Raw genomic sequence first — 20,824 nt, forward strand, 5'->3', positions numbered from 1 at the left:
AGCATGCAACTGCTAATTTGATAAAAGATGGTGGACTTCCATGATTACATTACATCAACTTCCTTTGAGGCATGTAGTTGTCACCTCCACTAAGCATCTTTTTGTTTGTGTTGCTGGCTCCTTCCTACAGAGATAACCTGGAAACTTTCACTGGCCCTCAGCCCTAATTGTGCTGTGATAACACAACCAGACAAAAGCTTCCTGAGAGAGCAGGGGTTCATTGAGCTTACCATCCCAGGTTGCAGTCCTTCCCCAAGAGGAAGTCAAGAGAGAAACCCAAGTGGCTAGTAACTCATACCCATAGTTAAGAGCAAAGAAAATTGAGTGAACCCATGCTGCCTGCCTCCTGTTAGCCAGTACTCTGCCTTCTCTGTTCCCACACCACTTACGGCTCAGCCAATAAACAAACTAGTACTGTGATGCCTGGGTCTTCCCAATCAAGACTATCCCTAACGGACCAACTGGGTCTAGAGGAGTCCTTAGTTGAAGCCCTCAGATGATTGTAGTTAAGTGGCAAGTTAGACTAAGCATCAAGTCTGGGCTGGAGAGAGCTCACTGGCTGTTCTTCCAGAGCATCTAGGTTCAACTCCCAGCACCAAGATGGAGGCTTCTAGACACCTATAGTTCCAGTGCCAGGAGATTTGATGCCGTCCTTGTCAACATGGGCACTACATGCACATGGTTCAAATGCAAGCCAAACACACATAAAATCTCATTAAAAAGATATAAAACTATCACACTTTAAATTCATCTTTACCTCTTTATCCAACATAAACATACTAAGTACTACCAGAAGCCCTAAGACTCAAAGAGAAGCAATGATTCCGATTACTCCTGCCACCATACGCCCCATCCATGCTCTACACACAAATGCAGAAGCATACAATGCTTTCTTCTTGAAGTCACTGGGGTAGTACACATCTATAATCCCAACACTTTAGAGGGTGAAGCAGGAAAATGAATTTTAGGACAAGTGAATTAATCCTCAACAATTGTTCCAAGAGATTTAAAAAAAAAAAAAAATGACCAACCAACTCCCATGCCTCAAATAAAAACTTAGATTGATTTCAGTCTTCCTGAGTCAACAGATTCTTTTTCTCTTGGACATTTTTGTCTACAGGAGACTCTGGTGACATGTAGAGCTCAAAGCAACACGGAAAGGCCAAGGGCTGCAACCAGTCTTAGAATCTCTTAAGTCAAAGGGAGTGCTGCTATGAAGCGCCTCCGCTTCTGAACATTACAGACTGTTAACCTGTCCACAGCACCTCAGTCAATATTTAATGTCTGTGTAATGAAAAAGTGAAGTAGGGCACCTAAGATTGTTCAGCCAGTAAGGCAACTTGCTGCCAAGTCTGACAGCCAGAGTTCACAACCCAGAACTGATACACACATAGAAAGTAAATAATTGAGATGATTCATATGATAAAGTACTTGCCATGAAAATGCCAAGGAGCTGAGTTGCAATTCCCCACCTCATCCCATGCTGAAAACAGGGACAGCTGGGTGTCTGGAGTTCATTGGCTAACCAGCTGAGCCTATGTTCAGGGAGAGACCCTCCCTCAAAAGATGAGGTAAAGAGTGAGGAAGTCACCCAGCATCATGCTGTGGCCTTCACACACACACACACACACACACACACAAGCATGAACATTGAATAAGTTTACAAAAAATAGAATCTTTTTGTTTGTTTTTTACTCTAGTGGAGAAGTCGGCTCATGTGTTAGAGGACATCATCTGTGTCCCCCACCCTGCACCCTCATCCATTCCTTACTTGGGAGAGTCTTGAACATGAAGAGTTGAGAGTTTTGAGCATGCTAGGGTGCATACGCCTCTTCCCCCTGTGGTCCCAGAGGCCCGCCTTTCACACCATTGTTTCTGATACCACAAAAGGCTTAAAGGGCAAAGCCCTGCTTCTGGCTCAGGAAATCATCGAAGATCACACCTACTAACTGGTTCTTTGCACCCAGGTCGGATGTAATAGCTTGAGGGAGTGTTGTGAAGATGGCAGATGTTTTTAAAATCACATGTATGTTGCCCTCTCCCCATTCCTCTGACAGATATAAAGTGGAAAAATAAGTTGTTTTTTTTTTTTTTTAAACTTCTGACATACGGGGCAGAGATGGCTCAGCGGTTAAGGGCACTGACTGCTCTTCTGAAGGTCCTGAGTTCAATTCCCAGCAACCACATGGTGGCTCACAACCATCTGTAATGATAAACAAAAAACAAAAAACAAAAAAAAACAAAAAACAAAAAAAAACAAAAAAAACTTCTGACATCATTTATGTGAATGAAATTTTTTCAGTGGCAGTGGTTTAGTGAGTGACACAGAGGAAGTATCTTCTTTCTGGCATTCCATCAGATTGGATTTATCTTATTTTTAATTATATGTATATGTGTGTGTGTGTGTGTGTGTGTATGGATATTTGCACATGTGTATGGGTGCCTGTGGAGGATAGAGAATCTGAAATGACAGGCAGTAATAAATAAGCCATCAGATGTGGGTGCTGGGGACCAACCTTATGCTCTCTGGAAGTGCACTTAACCGACTCTCTAGCCTCACAAAAAGGGCTTGCTTTACTTTGTTTTCTTTATAAAATTTCCTACAACTGTGGCTATTCTGGACATGTTCACAAGAGCTTAAGAGTTAAGGATTAAGAGCAATCGATGTTCATACCAGGTGACTCATTCTTTTTAACTTCAGACTGTTAGAGAAATAAAACAACACCAGGCAAAGCTTTTCAAAATATAATTTAAAACTATTTTGTACCAGTACAATATATTAATTTTACAAATGTAAAGTTTTTGTCGGCCGTTAAAGCATTTGCAAAAACCACATTCTACTTCTGCTTTATTGCACAATATCTATAAGAAAATATTAATTTTAAATTAGAAAACATAAAAATGCTTTCAATATAGAAGAGACCATCTGATTTTAAAGACAATACTCTTTAAGAATGTCTACCCAGGAAATAACAAACTTTCACAGGATAACAAACTGGACAGACACTTCAGCAAAATCAATACAAAGCTGTTTTAAACCAGTCTGTGATACTTAATGCAACCTGTATTATCATTCTTCATTAAAAGTCTAGACACCACTCAAAGTGTTCCTTACACTTTCAAATGTTGAGCATCTTCAGTGTGATCTTCAGTGAACACTATGAACATATAACATGCCTTCCATGTCAGAAGCAGCACTCAGTAGCAATGCCAGGATATTTTCCATCAAGCACACTACCTCTGCAAGCTTTTTTAAATGACTATTAGTGACCCAATATAATTTATGCTGATAGAAAACATACATTAAATACATTTTTAAAACCTCAGCCTTTACAAAAAAATCAGTTTATAAATTTGCATCATAAAAATTAGTGTCGAGACCATTAAGGTGGCCTTCATTTAATATGGTTGTATATTAGTTGGTTTTTCCCAGAGTTGGGCTGGCAGGTGTCCCACTTTTCTATGTAGTGTAATTAGGAAACAAATCCAAGCACTAACCTGGAGTCCCAAGACAAAATGGTTAATAAGATTGTACAGTGAATATTAGTGGGATATAACCCTGGACCAATAAAACAATGCAGGTGTTAAAATACTGGCCTAAACTTTGGTGAGAATTCAGTTCACCTCAGACAAATATAAATCTGGAAGTGCAAATGGGAAATGTTCACATACACACTGCTGATGGGGTTAAATGTACCAGAAAATACAAAGAATCCTTACATATTGGAGCAAGGCGCCTCTGGGTTCATGTTTAGGTCACATGTCTTAACATTGACTCAACCTCAAATGTTTTTAAGTTGACACCTTTGTGGGCTGGGAACGGATCTTTTAGAAGTTGGACCCTGCACAAAGTCAAATATGAGATAGACACATATCTGCCAAGAATTATTAAATAGTGGTTGTGCATTCTCAAGTCTGTATGTAGTAGGTAGACAGAATAATCAAAGCCCCAGGAGCTTGTAAACAGCCCCTTCCTTAGGAGTCAGAGCAGCTGCTTTTGTGGAAGCTGCATTTTTCAGAACTGCTCAAAGCACCTCATCTAGATGAGTGTTTTAAAAATATATACTTAAAAAAGTCTACAATGAGACTTCAAACATCACACAGTTCATTCTCCACACAGGTGTATCATGGACCCTTAAAGTCCTTCAAAATAAAATAAACTTTCTTGTTCCATTTGAAAAAAAATGGAGATATTCATGGTCAAAATTTTCTCTAGATTCCCCCAAATCTTGGTACTGTGTGCAATTTCCTCATATACAGGTTTTGAGGAAGCCCCTGATCTACCATGCAATAGTCAGCTACTGGACATGCCAGAGAAAAATTACATGATAGTAGTAAATAGATTAAAATCTATTCCACAAAATAAAAAAAAAATCTATGATTTCCATTTAAATACGTCTCTGAAAAGCTAAAAGGAGGTTTTGCTTGTTTTTCAAAAGTGCTAATTATTACAAGTCTCTTCAACACATGATGTACAATTAAAAACAAAAACAAAAGCAACCAAAAACCTAAATGACCTGCTTTAGGCACACTGCTGACGTGTGTCTAAGGGAAAGGAATCACTTGTCAATCAACCCTGCTTCCTTAATTTTACTGAAGAAGAACTTCTCCAGGATGCTGGCACATTTGTAGTACTCGCTCTCGGGAGGGTTGTACTCCTTGCAGTTGGTGAACACTCGCTGCAAGTCCGCCATGAATAACTTCTTAGACACATAGTACCTGTTCCTGAGGCGTTCACTCATGGTTTTCAGATCTGCACAGGAAACAACAACATTAGTGACTGTTGACTCCTCCCTCTTGGCAACTGACAAGGGGGACTTGGGAAGAAATCTCCACTCTTGATTTGCTTACATTTTTTATTACTCTGATGCTGTATTAAAGAGAAATCCTTGGGAGTAAGCCAAACCAATCCATAAGTACGCTACTGAGAAGGATTTCTATAAAATACTGCACAGACACTGACATTAAAAGGAGCACAGTCGCCATCTGCTCCCATCTCTTGTGCACCAGGAGGCTAAGAGACAGTGGATGCTCATGGATGCCGAGAGGGGCAGGCAGAACAATGGCACAGAATCTTTGATCACTAAAAATGATCAGGCTCAGCTCAGCTTACTAAATTTACAGTTGTTCTGGTGAGATACAAAGAAAGAAATTAATATCATATTTGTAAATACAATACTGCACATATAATACTAAAAGTAAAACGACTAGCTTTTGGTTGAGGGTCCATCAATGAAGTCAAAATGACCAACTTTACCAAATAATCTACTTATTTATTGTTATTTCAATTGCATAGATATTTTGTTTCTGTGTGCCATGTGCATGCCTGGAGCTCTCTGAGGTTAGAAGAGGACAAAGAATCCCCTACAAGTAGAATTAAAGAGGGTTGTAAGGGACAATGTGGATGCCTGGAATCAAACCCAGATCCTCTGGAAGAGCAGCCAGTGCTCTTATGTGCTGAACCATTGCTCTAGCCAAAAATAATCTATTTCCCCTCACTAAAATGAACTATTGTCCCTGCAAGGGACCTGATTTTGACTCCCAATACCTCTGTGGAACAGTTCTCATTAAGGAAAGAACAGGAAGGAAGCTGGGCCTCTGGGTGAAGTGACTGAACAAAAAACTAAGCCCGTAGGGGATAATCAAAAGTAAAGTGCCAAAAGGATGAATCATGAGGTAAGCCAGCATCCAGGAAGCTGAAGCAAAAGAACTGAGTGTGAGGCCTACCCAGTGATATTCTGTTTCAAATCAAGTTAAAACAGGATGAATCATGCTCAGAGATGATCTGATACAAGGATGGGAGCTGGATAGGTGACTGGGAACAAGAGCACTAGCTTGCCAAGGACACAGGTTAAGTTCCCAGCATCCACAAGTGGCTCACAACCATAACTCACATCCCTAGGTCCAGTTCCAGGAGATCCAAGGACCCTTTTATAACCTCTGCAGGCACTTCCCATGCATGCTGGCAAACATTTTTACACACAAAATTTAAAAAAGAAAATTAGGACTGGGTGTGGTGGCAGACTCTTAATCCCAGCACTCAGGAGGCAGAGGCAGATAGATCTCTGAGTTGAAGGCAAGCTTGGTACTCAAAGTGAGTTCTAGGACAGCCAAAACTTCACAGAGAAACCCTATCTTGAAAAATAAATACATGTGTAAATACATACACATACATACATGTATACGTACATACATACAAAACATTTTAAAAAAATGAAAAGCCAAGAAGTCAGTTCGAAGTTTTTCAAACTCATTCTTGGAATGGGACTGGTTATAAATCCAAAGGGTGGCTAGCAGAGACAAAGCTAGCCTCACAGAAGGCTTCAACCTTCCCAAAGAAGTACAACTGGTTCATCCGTCCTTCCACACTCGCTCTTATAAAAGGATAACGTCTTTCTTCTTCCAGACATCTTAGATTCTATGAACTGACCAAAAAAGGGGAAGGTGTGTGTAAAATAAATATGTATGGCTGATGAGGTGGGTGTCAGTCCTGATGGAAACCACACAACAGAAGGAGAGGACCAACTACTGCAAGTTGTGTTGTCCTCCACACATGTGCTATAGTACTCATATATATACATATACAAGCATGTGCATACACACACATACACACACACACACACAAACACACACACACACACACACAGTGTTAAATACAAAGAAACACGGAGCCATTATTCTATTTCCTTTTCCTCTACCTCCCAACCTGTAAGTAGAGAAACATGCTAAGAAAAGTCATACATGGGGAGGAGTACTCAGCCAAGGTCCCATGTGTGTGTCCCCAAGACAAGTTAGACTCCATCCATATGGGAGAAGAAGTTTTAGAATATGACGGAAAGAGAAGAGGTGCTTTCAAAAAACTTCAAAGGCAACAGGGACAAAGTAAATGTTGCCACGGTATAACAGTCCTCTCTCATCCCAGGAAGGGATTAGACATTTCACATCCCAAGGAAATACTACTCCACTCCTGCAGAGCGTAGTTGCAAGTTTTAATTAATTTTGTCTAGGCACATCTCTCAGGCATCATCAGTCTTAAGCAGTGGAGTCGGTTTTCTCCTTAGTTGTGCACACAAGTAGTACCTGACTGGAGAAGCTCATAGCCCTCTCAAGTGGAAACAAGCAAGACCTGTCCATATGCAGGCAGTGATTACATTTTGACTAAGGAGATCTGATAGCTCTACCAGTGCAACGGGGAATGGATACTGAGAAAGGAATTAATTATTCTCACAACAGGGCTCAGTGAGGACAAAAAGGAGATTGAGAGACTCTGGAGAGATGACTCAGAAGTTAAGAACTCTGTTTTTGTACACCAACCACAGTTCAAATACCAACACCTACTGCAAGAGGTTCAAAACTGTCAGGAATGCAGTCTCCAGGGGATCTGGTGTTCTCTTGTGGCCTTTGTACACACACACACACACACACACACACACATACACACACACACACACAGGTTTGAAGCAGAAAATAGCTCTTCCTAGATGATGTTTCCAATCAAAATTCTACACTAGGTCACATCTCTCTTTGGTTTTCTTACATTACAATATGCTGGAGCAGGAGAGGGGGAAATGATATAGAACTTTCACACTCCACTGAAATCCTCCAATAACCACACATAACGCCTACATGGGAATAAATGCCATGAAGAGACATGTAAGTAACTCATTGCCCAGGAAGCAGTGAGTCCCTGACTCTTCCTTCCCCACTCTGACACTGGGAACAGGTCACAAGGAAGAAGAGGACAGACATCCTCTGGCTTTTGCTTCAGCTACTTGTCATAACATGCTGATAAGCTGATTTAATTTGAGGATTCTGAATCCTGTTATCCCAGCATAGGTAAAGCCCAAGTTCTGTAATTCTACATTCCAGAAGTATATTTTGTAGTTTTTGGATTTGGAAAATGATTAAATTAGAAATATGCAGAAGCTGATAAATGGATCAACAGGTAGCAGTGCTTACAGCACAAACCCGATAGCCCCAGTTTGAATCCACAAAGCTGTCATCTCCCCTTCACTTGTGTGTTATGATACTTGACTTCACATGTACACACTATACACACACACAATAATATAGTTTTAGAAACAAAAAACTTTTTTTTTGTTTTTTTTTTCCCAAGATGGGGTTTCTCTGTGTAGCCCTGGCTGTCCTGGAACTCACTCTGTAGACCAGGCTGGCCTCCAACTCAGAAATTCGCCTGCCTCTGCCACAGGTGCGTTGGTATGCACCAACTCTGCACAGCTAGAAAAAATAGTTAAAGGAAATACACACATGGCATCTACAGTCTGGAAAAAAAATCATTTACTAGAGTTTTTCCCTTTGAAAGTCTAGCCATAAGGGAGCTTAATCTACCCTCATTCTGTTAGCTTCAAAACTTCTTTTTAAAAAAAGATTTATGTGGCCATGCATATTGACACACAGTCTTAATTCCAGCATTCAAAAATTGAAACAGGAGGATTGCTGTAAGTTTGAGGTCAACCTAGTCTACAAAGTGATCTCCAAGTCAGCTAGTGCTAATAGACTCACTCAGGGAGCAAGGAGGTAGAGGGAGAAACAAAAACCTTTTATGTGCATAGTGTGGTAGTTTGACTAAGAATGGCTTTCACAGACTCATATATTTGAGTGCTTGGTCAGTAGGAATGGTGCTATTTGAAAGGATTAGAAGGATTAGGAGAGGTGGTCTTGTTGGAAGACTTCTGTCACTGGGCATGGTCTCTGAAGTTCCAAAAACCCATATTAGGCCCAGTCTCTCCCTCTGCCTATGAATCAAGGTTCAACTCTCAGCTATTACTCTAATGCCTCCTTGTATGTCACCATGCCTCCCTGCATGTCACCATGCCTCCCTGCATGTCACCATGCTGCCACTGATGATAATGGACTACATCTCTGAAACTGTAAACAAGACCTTAAATGCTTTCTTTCATAAGAATTTCTTTGATCATAATGTCTTTTCTCAGAAATAGTGACTAAGACATGGGTATTCTGCCTGCGTGTATGCCTGCATAGTACTATGCATTCAGTGCTTAAGGAAGTCAAATCCCAAGGGACTGGAGTCACAAACAGTTGTGTGCCACCACGTGAGTGTTAGGAATTAAACCCAAGCCTCTGCAAGAGCAGACAGTGCTATTAACTACTAAGCCATCTCTCCAACCCTCTATCTTGAACAATCCTTAAAAATAAGAATGACTTTTAGCAGACTCAGGCCATATTAGAAAGATAAAAACCTGCTTTCTTTTCATCAGTAACACAGTAGGCAGCTACAGCCAAATAGCCAGTTTGTAATCCAGACCTGCCTACAGTAAGATCCCTACCTACCTACACTCCATAACCAGTGTACTGAAAATACATAGAATGTCCCTGAATTCTATTCCCACTTCCCTCTCACATATCCCACTCAATACACACTCACAGTCACAGAGGACAGCAAGCCCACCTTAGCCAACATCGCTCTCCCACCCCACCATCCAGTTCTATATCTATACTGAGAAAATTGCGATAGCATTACCCATGGGGAACCTTATAACTTCATAATATCCCGGAGCTTCTGTTCTCTTCACCGGTTCCATGAAGGGCCAAGCACTTTGATGGCTCTTGAGTAAAAGAAGAAAATAATTAATAATAATAATAACAACAACGTATCTCATATGGAAATAAATGTTAAGTAGGAAATCACTTCAAAATAAGAGCATGAACTGAAAGACAGACACCCACCTTCACCTGCTGCAGGATGTTCTTGAGGGTGCTGTAGAGCTGCTCAGGGTCTTTGGGCTCTTTACTTGAAAGAACAGAGAGCAAAGGCAGAAGGATTAGTGTCCTCGCCCCCAGCCTCTTCACCACTCAGCTCAGCCTCTCAGGTCCCAGCCTAGGAACTGAAGCCCACCAACTGCTGTGTACCAATTAACATCACTCAGCCCTTTTCCTCTAACGCGCTGGAAGGGGGAAGAGCGACTTCCATTAACATCCTCTAGCCCAGCTTGCTTACCTTTTCTCTTTTCCACTTGGTTTCCAGCCTGTCTCTCCTATATGTCAACAAAATTAAACACTAAATGAGAACTGCTTTGGGTCAAGAGAATAACATACTTACTACTTATCAAAAGCATCATACATGACAGCCACGTCTCAATAAATGTCTATTAAGGGAGACACACTGCAATTAGTGGCATATATTTTCTTTCTCACACAGCTTACAACATAAAAGGTTTTCACGGACTGGCAGCTATATTAATGCCTTTGATTCATAAATTGCTTCTGAAGTGCTGGGTCCTGAAGCTAATACCACACACCACTACGGAGACAAGTACTGGGTCCCTGAGCTTCCTTCTCAGCTAGTGTCTACTAATGCAAGTACTGCAACTCTTCAAAAGAAAAAAAGAAGAAAGGGAGAGAAGAAAACAGCACTACACCAAGTCTAATGTCTTCAATTACCCTGCACCAAAGTACTGCTGTTCTTTTAGCTCAGGACAAGATTCTGTTCCTGTGTTGTTTGGCCAAGGCCCTGCTTGCAATGAATATCTGGTTTACAGAGACCTGGTGTCTAGTGGATCTGGATTTGACTTCTTCCCTTATCCTTAAAAGGTCGCTTTATCCCTTCCTAGGTTTACCTACCTACAAAGCAGAACTACAGAAACTAAGTGTCGTTAGCCCTTGTGACATTAGTTGATACTAATAATAATTTTTAAAAAAAAGTCCAAATAGATAAACATTTGACAAAAGAGGAAAATAATAAATCAGGAACAAATAAAATAAACACAGAAAAATACCTGGCACCACTGCTAGGCATTCAACAATGGGGCAATTACTCAGTAACAGGGACTACACAGGGATGTGAGAGCCTGGGATCAGCAAAGGGAGCTCTGAGGCAGGGCAGATGCAATCAAACAGGTATCCTGGCTCTTCCCTGGAAAATGTTAGTTTGCTGTCTGTCTTCTGGAGGCAGGGAGGTATTGAGTCATTATAAGAACTTAGGTTCAAACCAAATAAGATTGCTAAATGATAATTGCTAGCTTCTAATCCGCAAACCCCAGTCATTTTGCATGATTCAATGCAATACAGTTCACTTTTAGAGAATGAAAAAGAAGTCTTAAGAGAGCTACTGTAAAAGGAAAACTTGAAACAACTGATATGACCTCCATCACTTGGGGAGGGAGGAAGAAGAAATATCAGGCAGAGGGTTCCTGTGGCCCTGAGGCAGGCTGTCCACAACAGGTCACAGGAGAGCACAATGGGTTACTTCTTGTTCTGACCTTATGCGGAATAATTTATACAACCGTTTGACCATTTATAAATATAAAAATCCAGAGTTTCCATGCTAACTTAGTACATATTCCTATTGCCAAACATTGTGTGCAAGTTCCAGACTGAATAAATTATAGATATTAATAACTCTTTTTTTTTTAAGGTACACTGTCTGGGTTGACTTAGGAAGAAAAAGACATCAGAAACTTTATTATTGCCCTCCCCAACCCCAGATAATGTCTCACTCTTGTCTCGGTTAGCCTCAAACACTACAACCTCCTGCCTTAGTCTCCCAATGCTGGGATTACAGGGGAGATCCCCCACAGCCAGCTTGCCGCCCACTTCAAAGACCAGAAACACCACACATGGAACAGGAGACAGGTGAAACCCTTTCAAATGACTGCACTCTGGAAATCAGTCCAAACATGTCTCACGGGAGCAACAAGAAAAGTTGGCTTTTTAAAAAAGTATCTTATACATACTGATTCCAGGAATGCTTTCTATAGGAATCTGCCGAACTCCATCTTTGAAACATGAAAGTCCAGGGTAGACTTTTCGGATCTGAGCTTGTTTTCTTTCTATCAGCTTCTTAATGATCTGAAAAGCGTGGGGAAACAGGTGGTTAGTCAAGATAGGTGGTTAGACCAGGACAAGTCAGATAAACCAGAGACGATGCTTCTGAGGCTGGACAAAAAGGGAGAGAAGGCTGAATACACCCGAGCAGATAAAAGACAGAAGAATCCTGGGCCGGGGACGTGGCACAAGGGGTAAAGAGGCCCAAAGACCTGAGCTCAGTCCCTGGGATTCTACAGAGTGAAAGGTGGACACCATCTGCAGCAAGTCGTTATCTGGCCTTCACACATGTCATGGAGTGAGTGTGTGTGTGTGTGTGTGTACACCCTATATACGTAAATATGAAAAGGTTAAATATATCTTTTAAAAGAAGTATTCTTTTATACCATATCCCTCTAGTAACATTGAACCAACCCTTTGACACTAGGGAAAGGACCATCAGAGGGAGGGGTTGGGTGGAGGTTGGCAGGGGCCCCTCCAGGCCCAGCCTCTTGTAGTCTCACTTATGGACTAAGATGTAAGAGCCACACTCCGCAGCAACCTCCTCATAGGCATACACACAAGCAAGCAGCCATACACCTCCCTGCCCATCACCTTTTCTCCCACTCTCTCTACAGGGTCCTATCTGCGTGTCCGTCGTCTGCTGTGCTGGGCCTGCTCCTGCTCATTATCCCCCGGTGCACACAGGCATCTCTGAAGCTGCCTCACCTGTGGAGAGAGTTATTTCTCTCCACTTTCAGCTGATTCTAATCATTCCCGGACTAGAAAGGTTCTCAGTACTCATCGCTTATTCCCTGCTGTTGTTCCTCACGGGGCTTCCCACAAGCGGAGTCTGACATTTGGATTTTGGGGTTGCTCATTAAAGATGCCCAATCAGTAAGTCAATGGAAATAATGAAGAAGAAAAGAACAGATTCTAAAATACTTGGGTCAGGAGCATTTTGGATAAGAGCTACTTAGCCTATCTCTACAAGAAAGCAACTATTTTTTTGTTTGTTTTTTTTTTGTTTGTTTTTTTTTTTTTGGATTTGGTTTTTTTTTTGTTTTGGTTTTTTTTTTTTTGAGACAGGGTTTCTCTGTGTAGCTCTGGCTGTCCTGGAACTCACTCTGTAGACCAGGCTGGCCTCGAACTCAGAAATCCACCTGCCTCTGCCTCCCAGAGTGCTGGGATTACAGGCATGCGCCACCACTGCCCAGCTAAAAGCAACTATTTTATTATGGTATGGTTGCAGCTCTCTTTAAAAGTCTAGTTCAAAACACTGAGAATAAGGATATGAGGGGAGAAACCCCAAAGACTCAGAGAACACCATGGAAGAGAGGGCAGAAAGAATTCAAGAGTCAGCAGGCGGGGAGGAATGTTGTGAAAGGGAGCCCTGGGGACACACACTGATTGATACATATGCAAACACACGTGAACTCACAAGAGCTGTGGTTACCTGCCTAAGAGCTAGAAATCGCATGCTGAAGAGGGTAAAATTCCAGATGTCATACCCTGAGAGAAGTCAACAGAACTGAGAGCTTTGGAGAGTCTCTTTTCTTTGTGAGTGTGGCCACTGATAGGTTGTCAGTGCCTCAGTGGATGACCCCATGCATGTGCGTGCATGGGCAGCACTAACTAGAATTAGTGATTTGCGAGTTGTTTTTTAAGGTGTGAAGTTGGGAGTCATGTGAATGATACATTGATGTGATGCAGGAGAAAGAAGCAAAGGGTGGATATGAGCAAGATACATTGTCTATGTGTGTGGGGAAAAACTAGAAAAGCTCTTCCATTCAATGGTATGTGTGAGAAAAGACTAAAGACAAAAGGGGAGAAGCCAAAGAGAACGTGGGGACAAGAGGAAACAGGAAAGAGGAGGAGAAAGACTTGTCTTTTAAAAAGTGAAAAAAAAAAATTAGCCATCTGAAATATCTCTGCTTCCAGATCTCTTCTATAAAGTAAGAGTGAAGAGATCATTCTCAGTGGGGTCTGCAGACTTCCAGGGGATGAATTCTACTAGGGGATGGACGCTTGTGGCTAGTGGAAGACTACAGAATGAGTAGCTCTCAGCACAATGCCAGGGTCAACTGATCAGACACATCAAAGAGCTACCAAGTCTAGACCTGCTTGATAGACTCTAAAGAACAGTGAGGCAAGGTGACTCTCTAAAAAGGCAGGCCCAGAGGCACCTGCTGCATTAGGAATTCTCCCACAGCCCCTATTAGGCAGACATCTTCGACCATGCAACAAAAGTACTTAGATTTTCTAACTTAAAACAAAATACCTTTTGCTCTTCTATAGCAGCACCTGCCTGACCAACTTTAAATAAAACACTCAGTGACTGCTGTTACTAGGCGTTATGTAAGCTTCTGGGCTGTTATCTGGGTAATATCTAGTAAGCCAAAGAATTGGGATTACAGATCTTAATAGCAAGCAGATGGCTTTAAGGCAGATGTTCCTCTTCGGTAACTTGTCAGGGAAGAACACAGAAGATGAAGTAAAAGGAGTACTGGATGAAACAGAGTCATCCGCCTCCCAGCTCCCAGCTCATGGCCCTGGCTATTCAAGAGTTCGTTCACTTCATGACTAGTCTTGGGGACTCTCCAGTATGCCATTCTGCCTTCTAAAAGGTGCTAAATCACTGTAAACTCACATCTGGATCCCTCTCCAGCATTACCGTTTCTTGTTTGCAAGCCCAAAGAAGGACATAAAAACCCAGATAACAAACCAGTTATTACTCTGAAGGATACGACTTCAGAGCATGAAGTGTAAACGAGAGAAATGCACACTACAGAGAAATGTCTCTGTGGAATAAATAATTAAATCCAAATGGGTGGGTCAGACTAATGCTGTAGAAGTTTAAAGACAGCTTGGAACACAGCCTGAAAGAATGCCTTTTGCCTGAGTGACAGGGACTAGGGTGTTGCAAACCAGAGGCTAACGCTTTAGCAGCGGCTATCGTGGGTCCTTTTGGCGATGACAGTAAAGAGATAAGATTGCAATAGGCCCTAATGAAGTTAAGATGTACTGTATACATGCTATATTTTACACAATTTAGTACACGTACACATGAAGGAGGGTAGAGGAGGGGTTAGGAGCCCAGTGAAATGCAGTCCACCCTAAGGCTGGCCTGGGCAGAACAGGAATCAGCAGCTCACCTCCTTCTGCTTTTTAATGATGACAGAGAACTCTGTGTATGGGATCTGAGGGTTCAGTTCACATCCCATCAGAGTGGCTCCTTCATAATCCTTGATGTAGCCAACATATTTGGTTTTAGGTATTTTGATTTCTTTGGAGAAACCCTACAAGGCAAATCAGATCACTCGTTAGGATGCTGTGCATAACGCCTGCTGTTCAACTGTCTTCTAAGTGCTGGCTCCGGGCCAAGCCTGGTGCCAAGGATTCAGAGGAACTCTCTTCCCAGCACCAGTGCCCTGCTCTGAACAACAGCCGCACAGAAAGCCCCCTAATGAACAAAACCATCAAAAATCAAACAGTGCCAACAGGAAGCAAATTTAAATGTAAAAATGCCTGGTGGTGGCAGTGTTCCGCATCACGGATCCCAGCAGGAGGAATGTAAATTCAAGATCAGAATGACTACACCAAGCTCCTAAGACTGGAAACCTGGGCAGACTTTGTCAAAAATGAACATTTTCCAGAAATGAAATCAATTTCCCTCTTTTAATTCTTAAGAGAGATTCAGATGTAGTGAAAGACCCTGTCTCAAAGCAGTAAGGCAGAAAGATGTCTGGCCATCAAAAGTGCACAAACAGGTGCATGCTCCTGGACACACACATGTGCATGCATACACAATCTGAGAGCACACAGCTTCATCAGGAACCGACCTGCTTCTTGAAATAGCCGATGGCATACTCATCTGCATATGTGAGGAAGTTCAGGATCTCGTGCTTTATGTGGTATTCTTTGAGATGGTTCATCAGGTGGGTTCCATAGCCCTGGAGGAAGTAAAGATACTCAAGAAAAGAAATTCCTAAAAACATGATAGAAAATGGTAGTGTACAGGAGTTTGTAGTTTCAAATATTTTACCAACCAGGGTCTTTCTTGAAGGAACTATTTCTTGCATGTCTGAATTTTGAAAAGGAAACACAAACTAAGACATTAAAAATCTGTGGTTCAAAACATTATCATCACTGGCAAACACTAGCTCCTGGTTCTTTGAAAATAACACAGTAAGACTCCGAACTCAGTCCTAAAATCCTTCTAGCTGCCAGATGTTTGCAGAGTGAATGCTGATGGTGAGTTTAATCTTGAAAGTAGTTGAAAAGCAGAGATGAAAGAAGGGAGGCAGATGAATGGTACTGATCTCATTAGCATATCTGAGGTATGATCTCATTAGCACATCTGATCTCATTAGCATATCTGAGGTATGTAAACGAGCCATGCAGGTCTTCACTGGGCACCATGTGTACTGAGCTAAGCATTTACCTGTTCCAGGCACCAACAACCCTTCTAGCAACTGCATCTCAGACACAGGACTTCCAGCTTGGCTTATCAGACCAAGAAAAACCTGAGAAACCCAGAATCTGAGTCAGCAACACAACAGCAGGAAGAAAAAACTGTGAACAATGCTGAATAAATGACTCGGTTCAATATGAAAACAGGCCCAGTGTTCTGGTGCACGCCTATAAAGCTGGTACTCAAAATGCCGAGCCGGGAGGGTCTAGAGTTGGTAAATAAGGCTATATACAAAAACCCTGTCTCAAATTTTTAAAAATGAGAGCTGGGGCTCTCATTTGTACAAATGTATGAAATTCTCAAAGAATTAATAATGTATTTTTAAAATTAAAATATTCATTTGAAAAGTGAAAACTGAGAGCCGGGTGGTGGCGGCGGTAGCAGCGTATCCAGAAATCAGTGGCCACCACAAAAGACAGACAGAACCTCACAGAATCGCAGCACAGAAGACAGGATCTGACCCTCACTTCTGTTTACTTTCATTTCCCAAGCCTCACTCAAATCAAGCAGGACCACGAGGGGGGACCCCTTAGCAACCCCAGGACTTCTTCTCCCCTATGCCTGGCTACTATCAGGTGGGGTGTCAGCAGCCACATCTCCCTTTTTTTGGAGAGTATTCTTCCAGTCATGCCACCCAAGGACATTTTTCCTACACATACCGCAATACCAAGACACTGTGAGTCTGGATATAATGTGAATAGAAAAACAAGTGAAATATATCTCATGGAAGAATTCATAGTGACACGGGGAAGAGAGAAAACACAATTATAGAATGGACCTGTGATATTATTCAGCATGGCAGCTTACTAGTGCCAACTGGATGGTGCTAGGAGCACAAAATGGTCATCAGCAAAATATATACATTTTATACTTATCTCATGTTGGCATGGCAATATTTTGGACAGACTAGGTTAAATACAAAGTATAAAAATTTAATTTTACTTGTTTCTATTTTATTTTGCAATATGACTCCTAGAATTTTTTTTTCACTTGTTCATTTATTTATTGGGTGTTTTGAAACAGGCTAGATCCACCTGCCTCTGCCCCTCTGCCTCTCTGGCCCCTGCCTCCCTCTGCTGGAATCAAAGGTGTGTGCTACCACACTTGACTTAGAAAAAGAATTATATGTGAAACTCAGATTTCTGTTGTACAGCATAGATTCAGGACAGTGTATTCATCATATGTAAAAGGAGAAGAGATAGAAATGATTAAGTTAAGCATTTAAAGAGTGTGTGAACTTGCTGGGGCTAGAGAGATGGCTAGCAGTTAAGCACTGCTTGTTCGTCCACAGTACCTGTGTTTAATTCCCAGAATACCTGGAGAATTGCTTCAGGAAGACCAAGAATGAAAAACGGATGGGCATGCACACACGCCAGGATCTGTGAGATCCAACAGAGAAACCACCGTCCCTGAGCCCCCGCAACACACAAGTATGCCCCAAAGCTCAGCATGTTTATTATACAGAGTTGATCAGGGGGAGGAAGAGGCTGAATTGTTTCATACAACTAAACAAGAAGACAGATATAGCTAATCTCAGTAAGAACAGTCTCTGTAGGAGAGCAGTCTTCTGGCTGTAAATATTAAGGCAATAGTTCTCAACCTTCCTAATGGTGTGACCCTTTAATATAGTTATTCATGCTGGGATGACCCTCAACTGTAAAATTATTTTTATTGCTCCTTCATAACTGTAATATTGCTATTGTTATGAATCATAAGATAAATAACTGTTTTCCGATTGTCTTAGGAGGCCCCGTGAAAGGGTGGTACAACCCCTGTCCCCAAAAGGATTTCAGAAGCACTGTGTTAAGGGAGGAAAACTATGATGGGCATTTTCTGCCCACACTATCAGAATCTGCACGAGGACCAGCCATCTTTATAGGCCTTGCTCTGTGGGAGAGGAGAGAAGCTTTGACTTTTTCCCATGGGTCCTTGACTTGGTGGTGGTAGCAACAGCAACCATTGGCTCAGGACTTCCCACACCGAGGGCTTGTTCCAGGCCTCACACATATATAAACAATAAAGACTCCTGACCAGCGGGAGCATCTGGGAAGACACTCTCTGGCTGGAAGGCTGCCTGCAGGCTGGGCCGTGCGCTCCAGATTCCCAGCTTGTGGGGGCTCTCATTCGCACTGGGATGGGCCTTTCGTGATAAGCTGTCTTGGAACCATTTCTGCTCCTGTAAGTAACCCTTCACCCATATTCCAAAAGCCAAAAAAACAAACAAACAAAAAAACATTTCCCCTTGTTATTTCTACTGAGTCTGTAATGTTTGGCCTCCTTCCTTCAAGTTTTTAGAAAATTACATGGTCTGTGCTGTGGCAGGGAAGGGAAATGCCCTTCTGGAGGTCATGAGACAGAGTTACCCACTCTGTTTGAGTCAAGGTATCTTCAGTTTCCCTATGGAATCCTGAAAAATGCCTATACCCACCTTGATCAACTCTTCCAAATTAAGTACGTGGTGTGGCATCTTTAAAAAAAAAACACACACAAAAACAAAACAAAACAAAAAACTGACCAAATTACAAGCTACTGGTGTGATTCCCAAGGCAAGGTTTTTCTCTGTGTATTTCAAAACAAAGCTTTCTTTCCATGAGGTCCTAAATTCTGGATACTTCCCATGTATGGGGAGGGGAGGTGACAAAAAGCAAGAGCAGCATCTAAGGGCCTCTGGATAGAATCCTTGGGAAAGCGCTTACAGGGCAGTCCCTGCCTAATTTGAGTCTTCCCCTTCCACAGACAAATTATGAAGTCTGTATTTGCAATTGGATGCTGAGTGTCAGGAGTCAAAGCTAAAAGGCTCCCGTATTCCAGGAGGCGGAAGTGGGCCTCCGTGAGTTCTAAGCCAGCCTGCTCTACACAAAGGTTTCAGGGCAACTGCAACTACACAGGGAGCCTCTATATAAATGAAAACGAAATGTAACAAATAAATAAAACATGAAGAGCTAGAATGCACAGCTATAATCCCTTAACCCCTAGCAGTCTGGAAATTAAAGCAAGAGTCCTACATTCAAGGTCAGCCTGACCTACATAAAGAGTTTCAGGAGAGCATGAGCACAAAATAAGACTCCACTGAGAGAGAGAGAGAGAGAGAGACAGAGAGAGACAGAGAGAGAGAGACAGAGATAGAGACAGAGAGAAAGACAGATAGAGAGAGAGAGAGACAGACAGAGACAGAGACAGAGACAGAGACAGAGAGAGAGAGAATACAGAGGCAGTAGGACCAGGAGTTCAAGGCTGCTATATAGCAAATATGAGACTACCATCAATTCCATGAGACTTTTGGTCTTTAAAAAGGAAAGGGTGGGGGAGGGGTGTTGAACAGTAAAAGAAAGCAAGAGTATCCAGACCTAACCACACTTTAAACAGAAAATGATTTCTCCCAGTGACTTATTTTTGGTTTTTGTAAATGGCAGTCCTTCTTTGGATCTGAAAGAGCTAACAGACTCCGCAGCCTGCACTTCCCAGCACAGAAGCCACCAGCCTCCTGTGCCCGCTGAGGACTTGAATGTGGCCAGTCCACGCTGGGTGGGACAGGCTGGGAGTGTGAACTACACAGCCATTTCAAAGGCTTAGCACGGAGAATGTAGATGCTGTTGACAATTCCTCATGATGTTGAATTTTAGGTTAAATGAAACATATTTGAAAATAATGACCTCTCCAGCCTTCACTTGCTTGTTTGAAATAGATTTTCTAGAACATTTAGACTGAGTGCGTTGATGGCTCCTGTGTGCAGCTTCCCCACGCTTCTGTAGAATGACTTGCCTCAGACCTTAGGAAGACTTTTCTTGCAGTGCTACTGACTCCTAAGCTGTTCCCAGCCCCTTATCACACAGTTTCTTCATCCTCTTTTGCATCTGTTTGCAACCTGTGGACCTTAACCACCTTGGGGTCAGATATCAAAGATCCTGCATTTATATAGCAATTTATAACTAGCAAAATTACAGTTATGACGTAGTAACAAAAATAATTTTATTTGGGGGGGGTCACCACAGCATGAGAACTGTATTAAGGGGTTGCAGCTTTAGGAAGGTTGTAAAACCACTGCTCTAGAGTCTGCTGAATGTTAAAAGCATAACCTTCTAAGACTAACACAATGTCCTCAGAAAAACAGAGTAGAACATGACGGAGTCTAGAGAAGTGCTCTTTGTCCCCAGCACATCTAGGTTATTCCAGGCAAACCAAAGGCGGTCCTACACACAGCCTTCGCTCCACGGACCAGAGGACCCGTGCCAGAGACAACATGGGAGGGGCAGAGGAGGACTCCAGCAAAATCAAAACCTAGAGAAGGAATAGGGTTACAGCCATGTGTGGCGAAGTGCTAGCTTAGCAGCTCTGGGTTCAAAGAAATGCTCAGAGCCAAATCCATGTAAATACTTTCTTCTTTCTCTCTGTTTTTATTTTAGACAGGGTCTTCTGAGCTATCCTGGACTTAATAGGTAGACCAGGCTGACCTCAAACTCACAGAGATCTGCCCACCTCTCCTTCCGACGTACTGGGATTAAATGTGTGTGGGCCACCATACCCAACCCCTTCTGGGATTTCCTTAATACTCATCTTTTTTTTTAT

General features: G+C 42.2%; 1 protein-coding gene across 2 annotated transcripts in view; it reads right to left on the reverse strand.

Annotated features, from left to right (window-relative positions):
- Window positions 1-2,731: 2,731 nt before the first annotated feature.
- The window catches only part of Kat2b (lysine acetyltransferase 2B), a 97,388-nt gene continuing 79,295 nt past the window's right edge, over window positions 2,732-20,824 (reverse strand). The window contains exons 12-18 of one of the 2 annotated variants that reach the window (XM_052191942.1): window positions 15,627-15,737; window positions 14,940-15,083; window positions 11,715-11,829; window positions 9,980-10,016; window positions 9,709-9,772; window positions 9,503-9,587; window positions 2,732-4,753 (exon numbers count right to left, since the gene is read on the reverse strand). In XM_052191942.1, coding sequence (XP_052047902.1) covers window positions 4,560-4,753; window positions 9,503-9,587; window positions 9,709-9,772; window positions 9,980-10,016; window positions 11,715-11,829; window positions 14,940-15,083; window positions 15,627-15,737 — 750 coding nt within the window. In that variant the 3' untranslated portion in view covers window positions 2,732-4,559. Of the gene's footprint in view, window positions 4,754-9,502; window positions 9,588-9,708; window positions 9,773-9,979; window positions 10,017-11,714; window positions 11,830-14,939; window positions 15,084-15,626; window positions 15,738-20,824 lie in introns of those variants that run through there. The other variant, XM_052191943.1, reaches the window with a different exon arrangement.

This window comes from Apodemus sylvaticus, chromosome 9 (genome assembly GCF_947179515.1).
Source record: "Apodemus sylvaticus chromosome 9, mApoSyl1.1, whole genome shotgun sequence".
NCBI lineage: Eukaryota > Metazoa > Chordata > Mammalia > Rodentia > Muridae > Apodemus > Apodemus sylvaticus.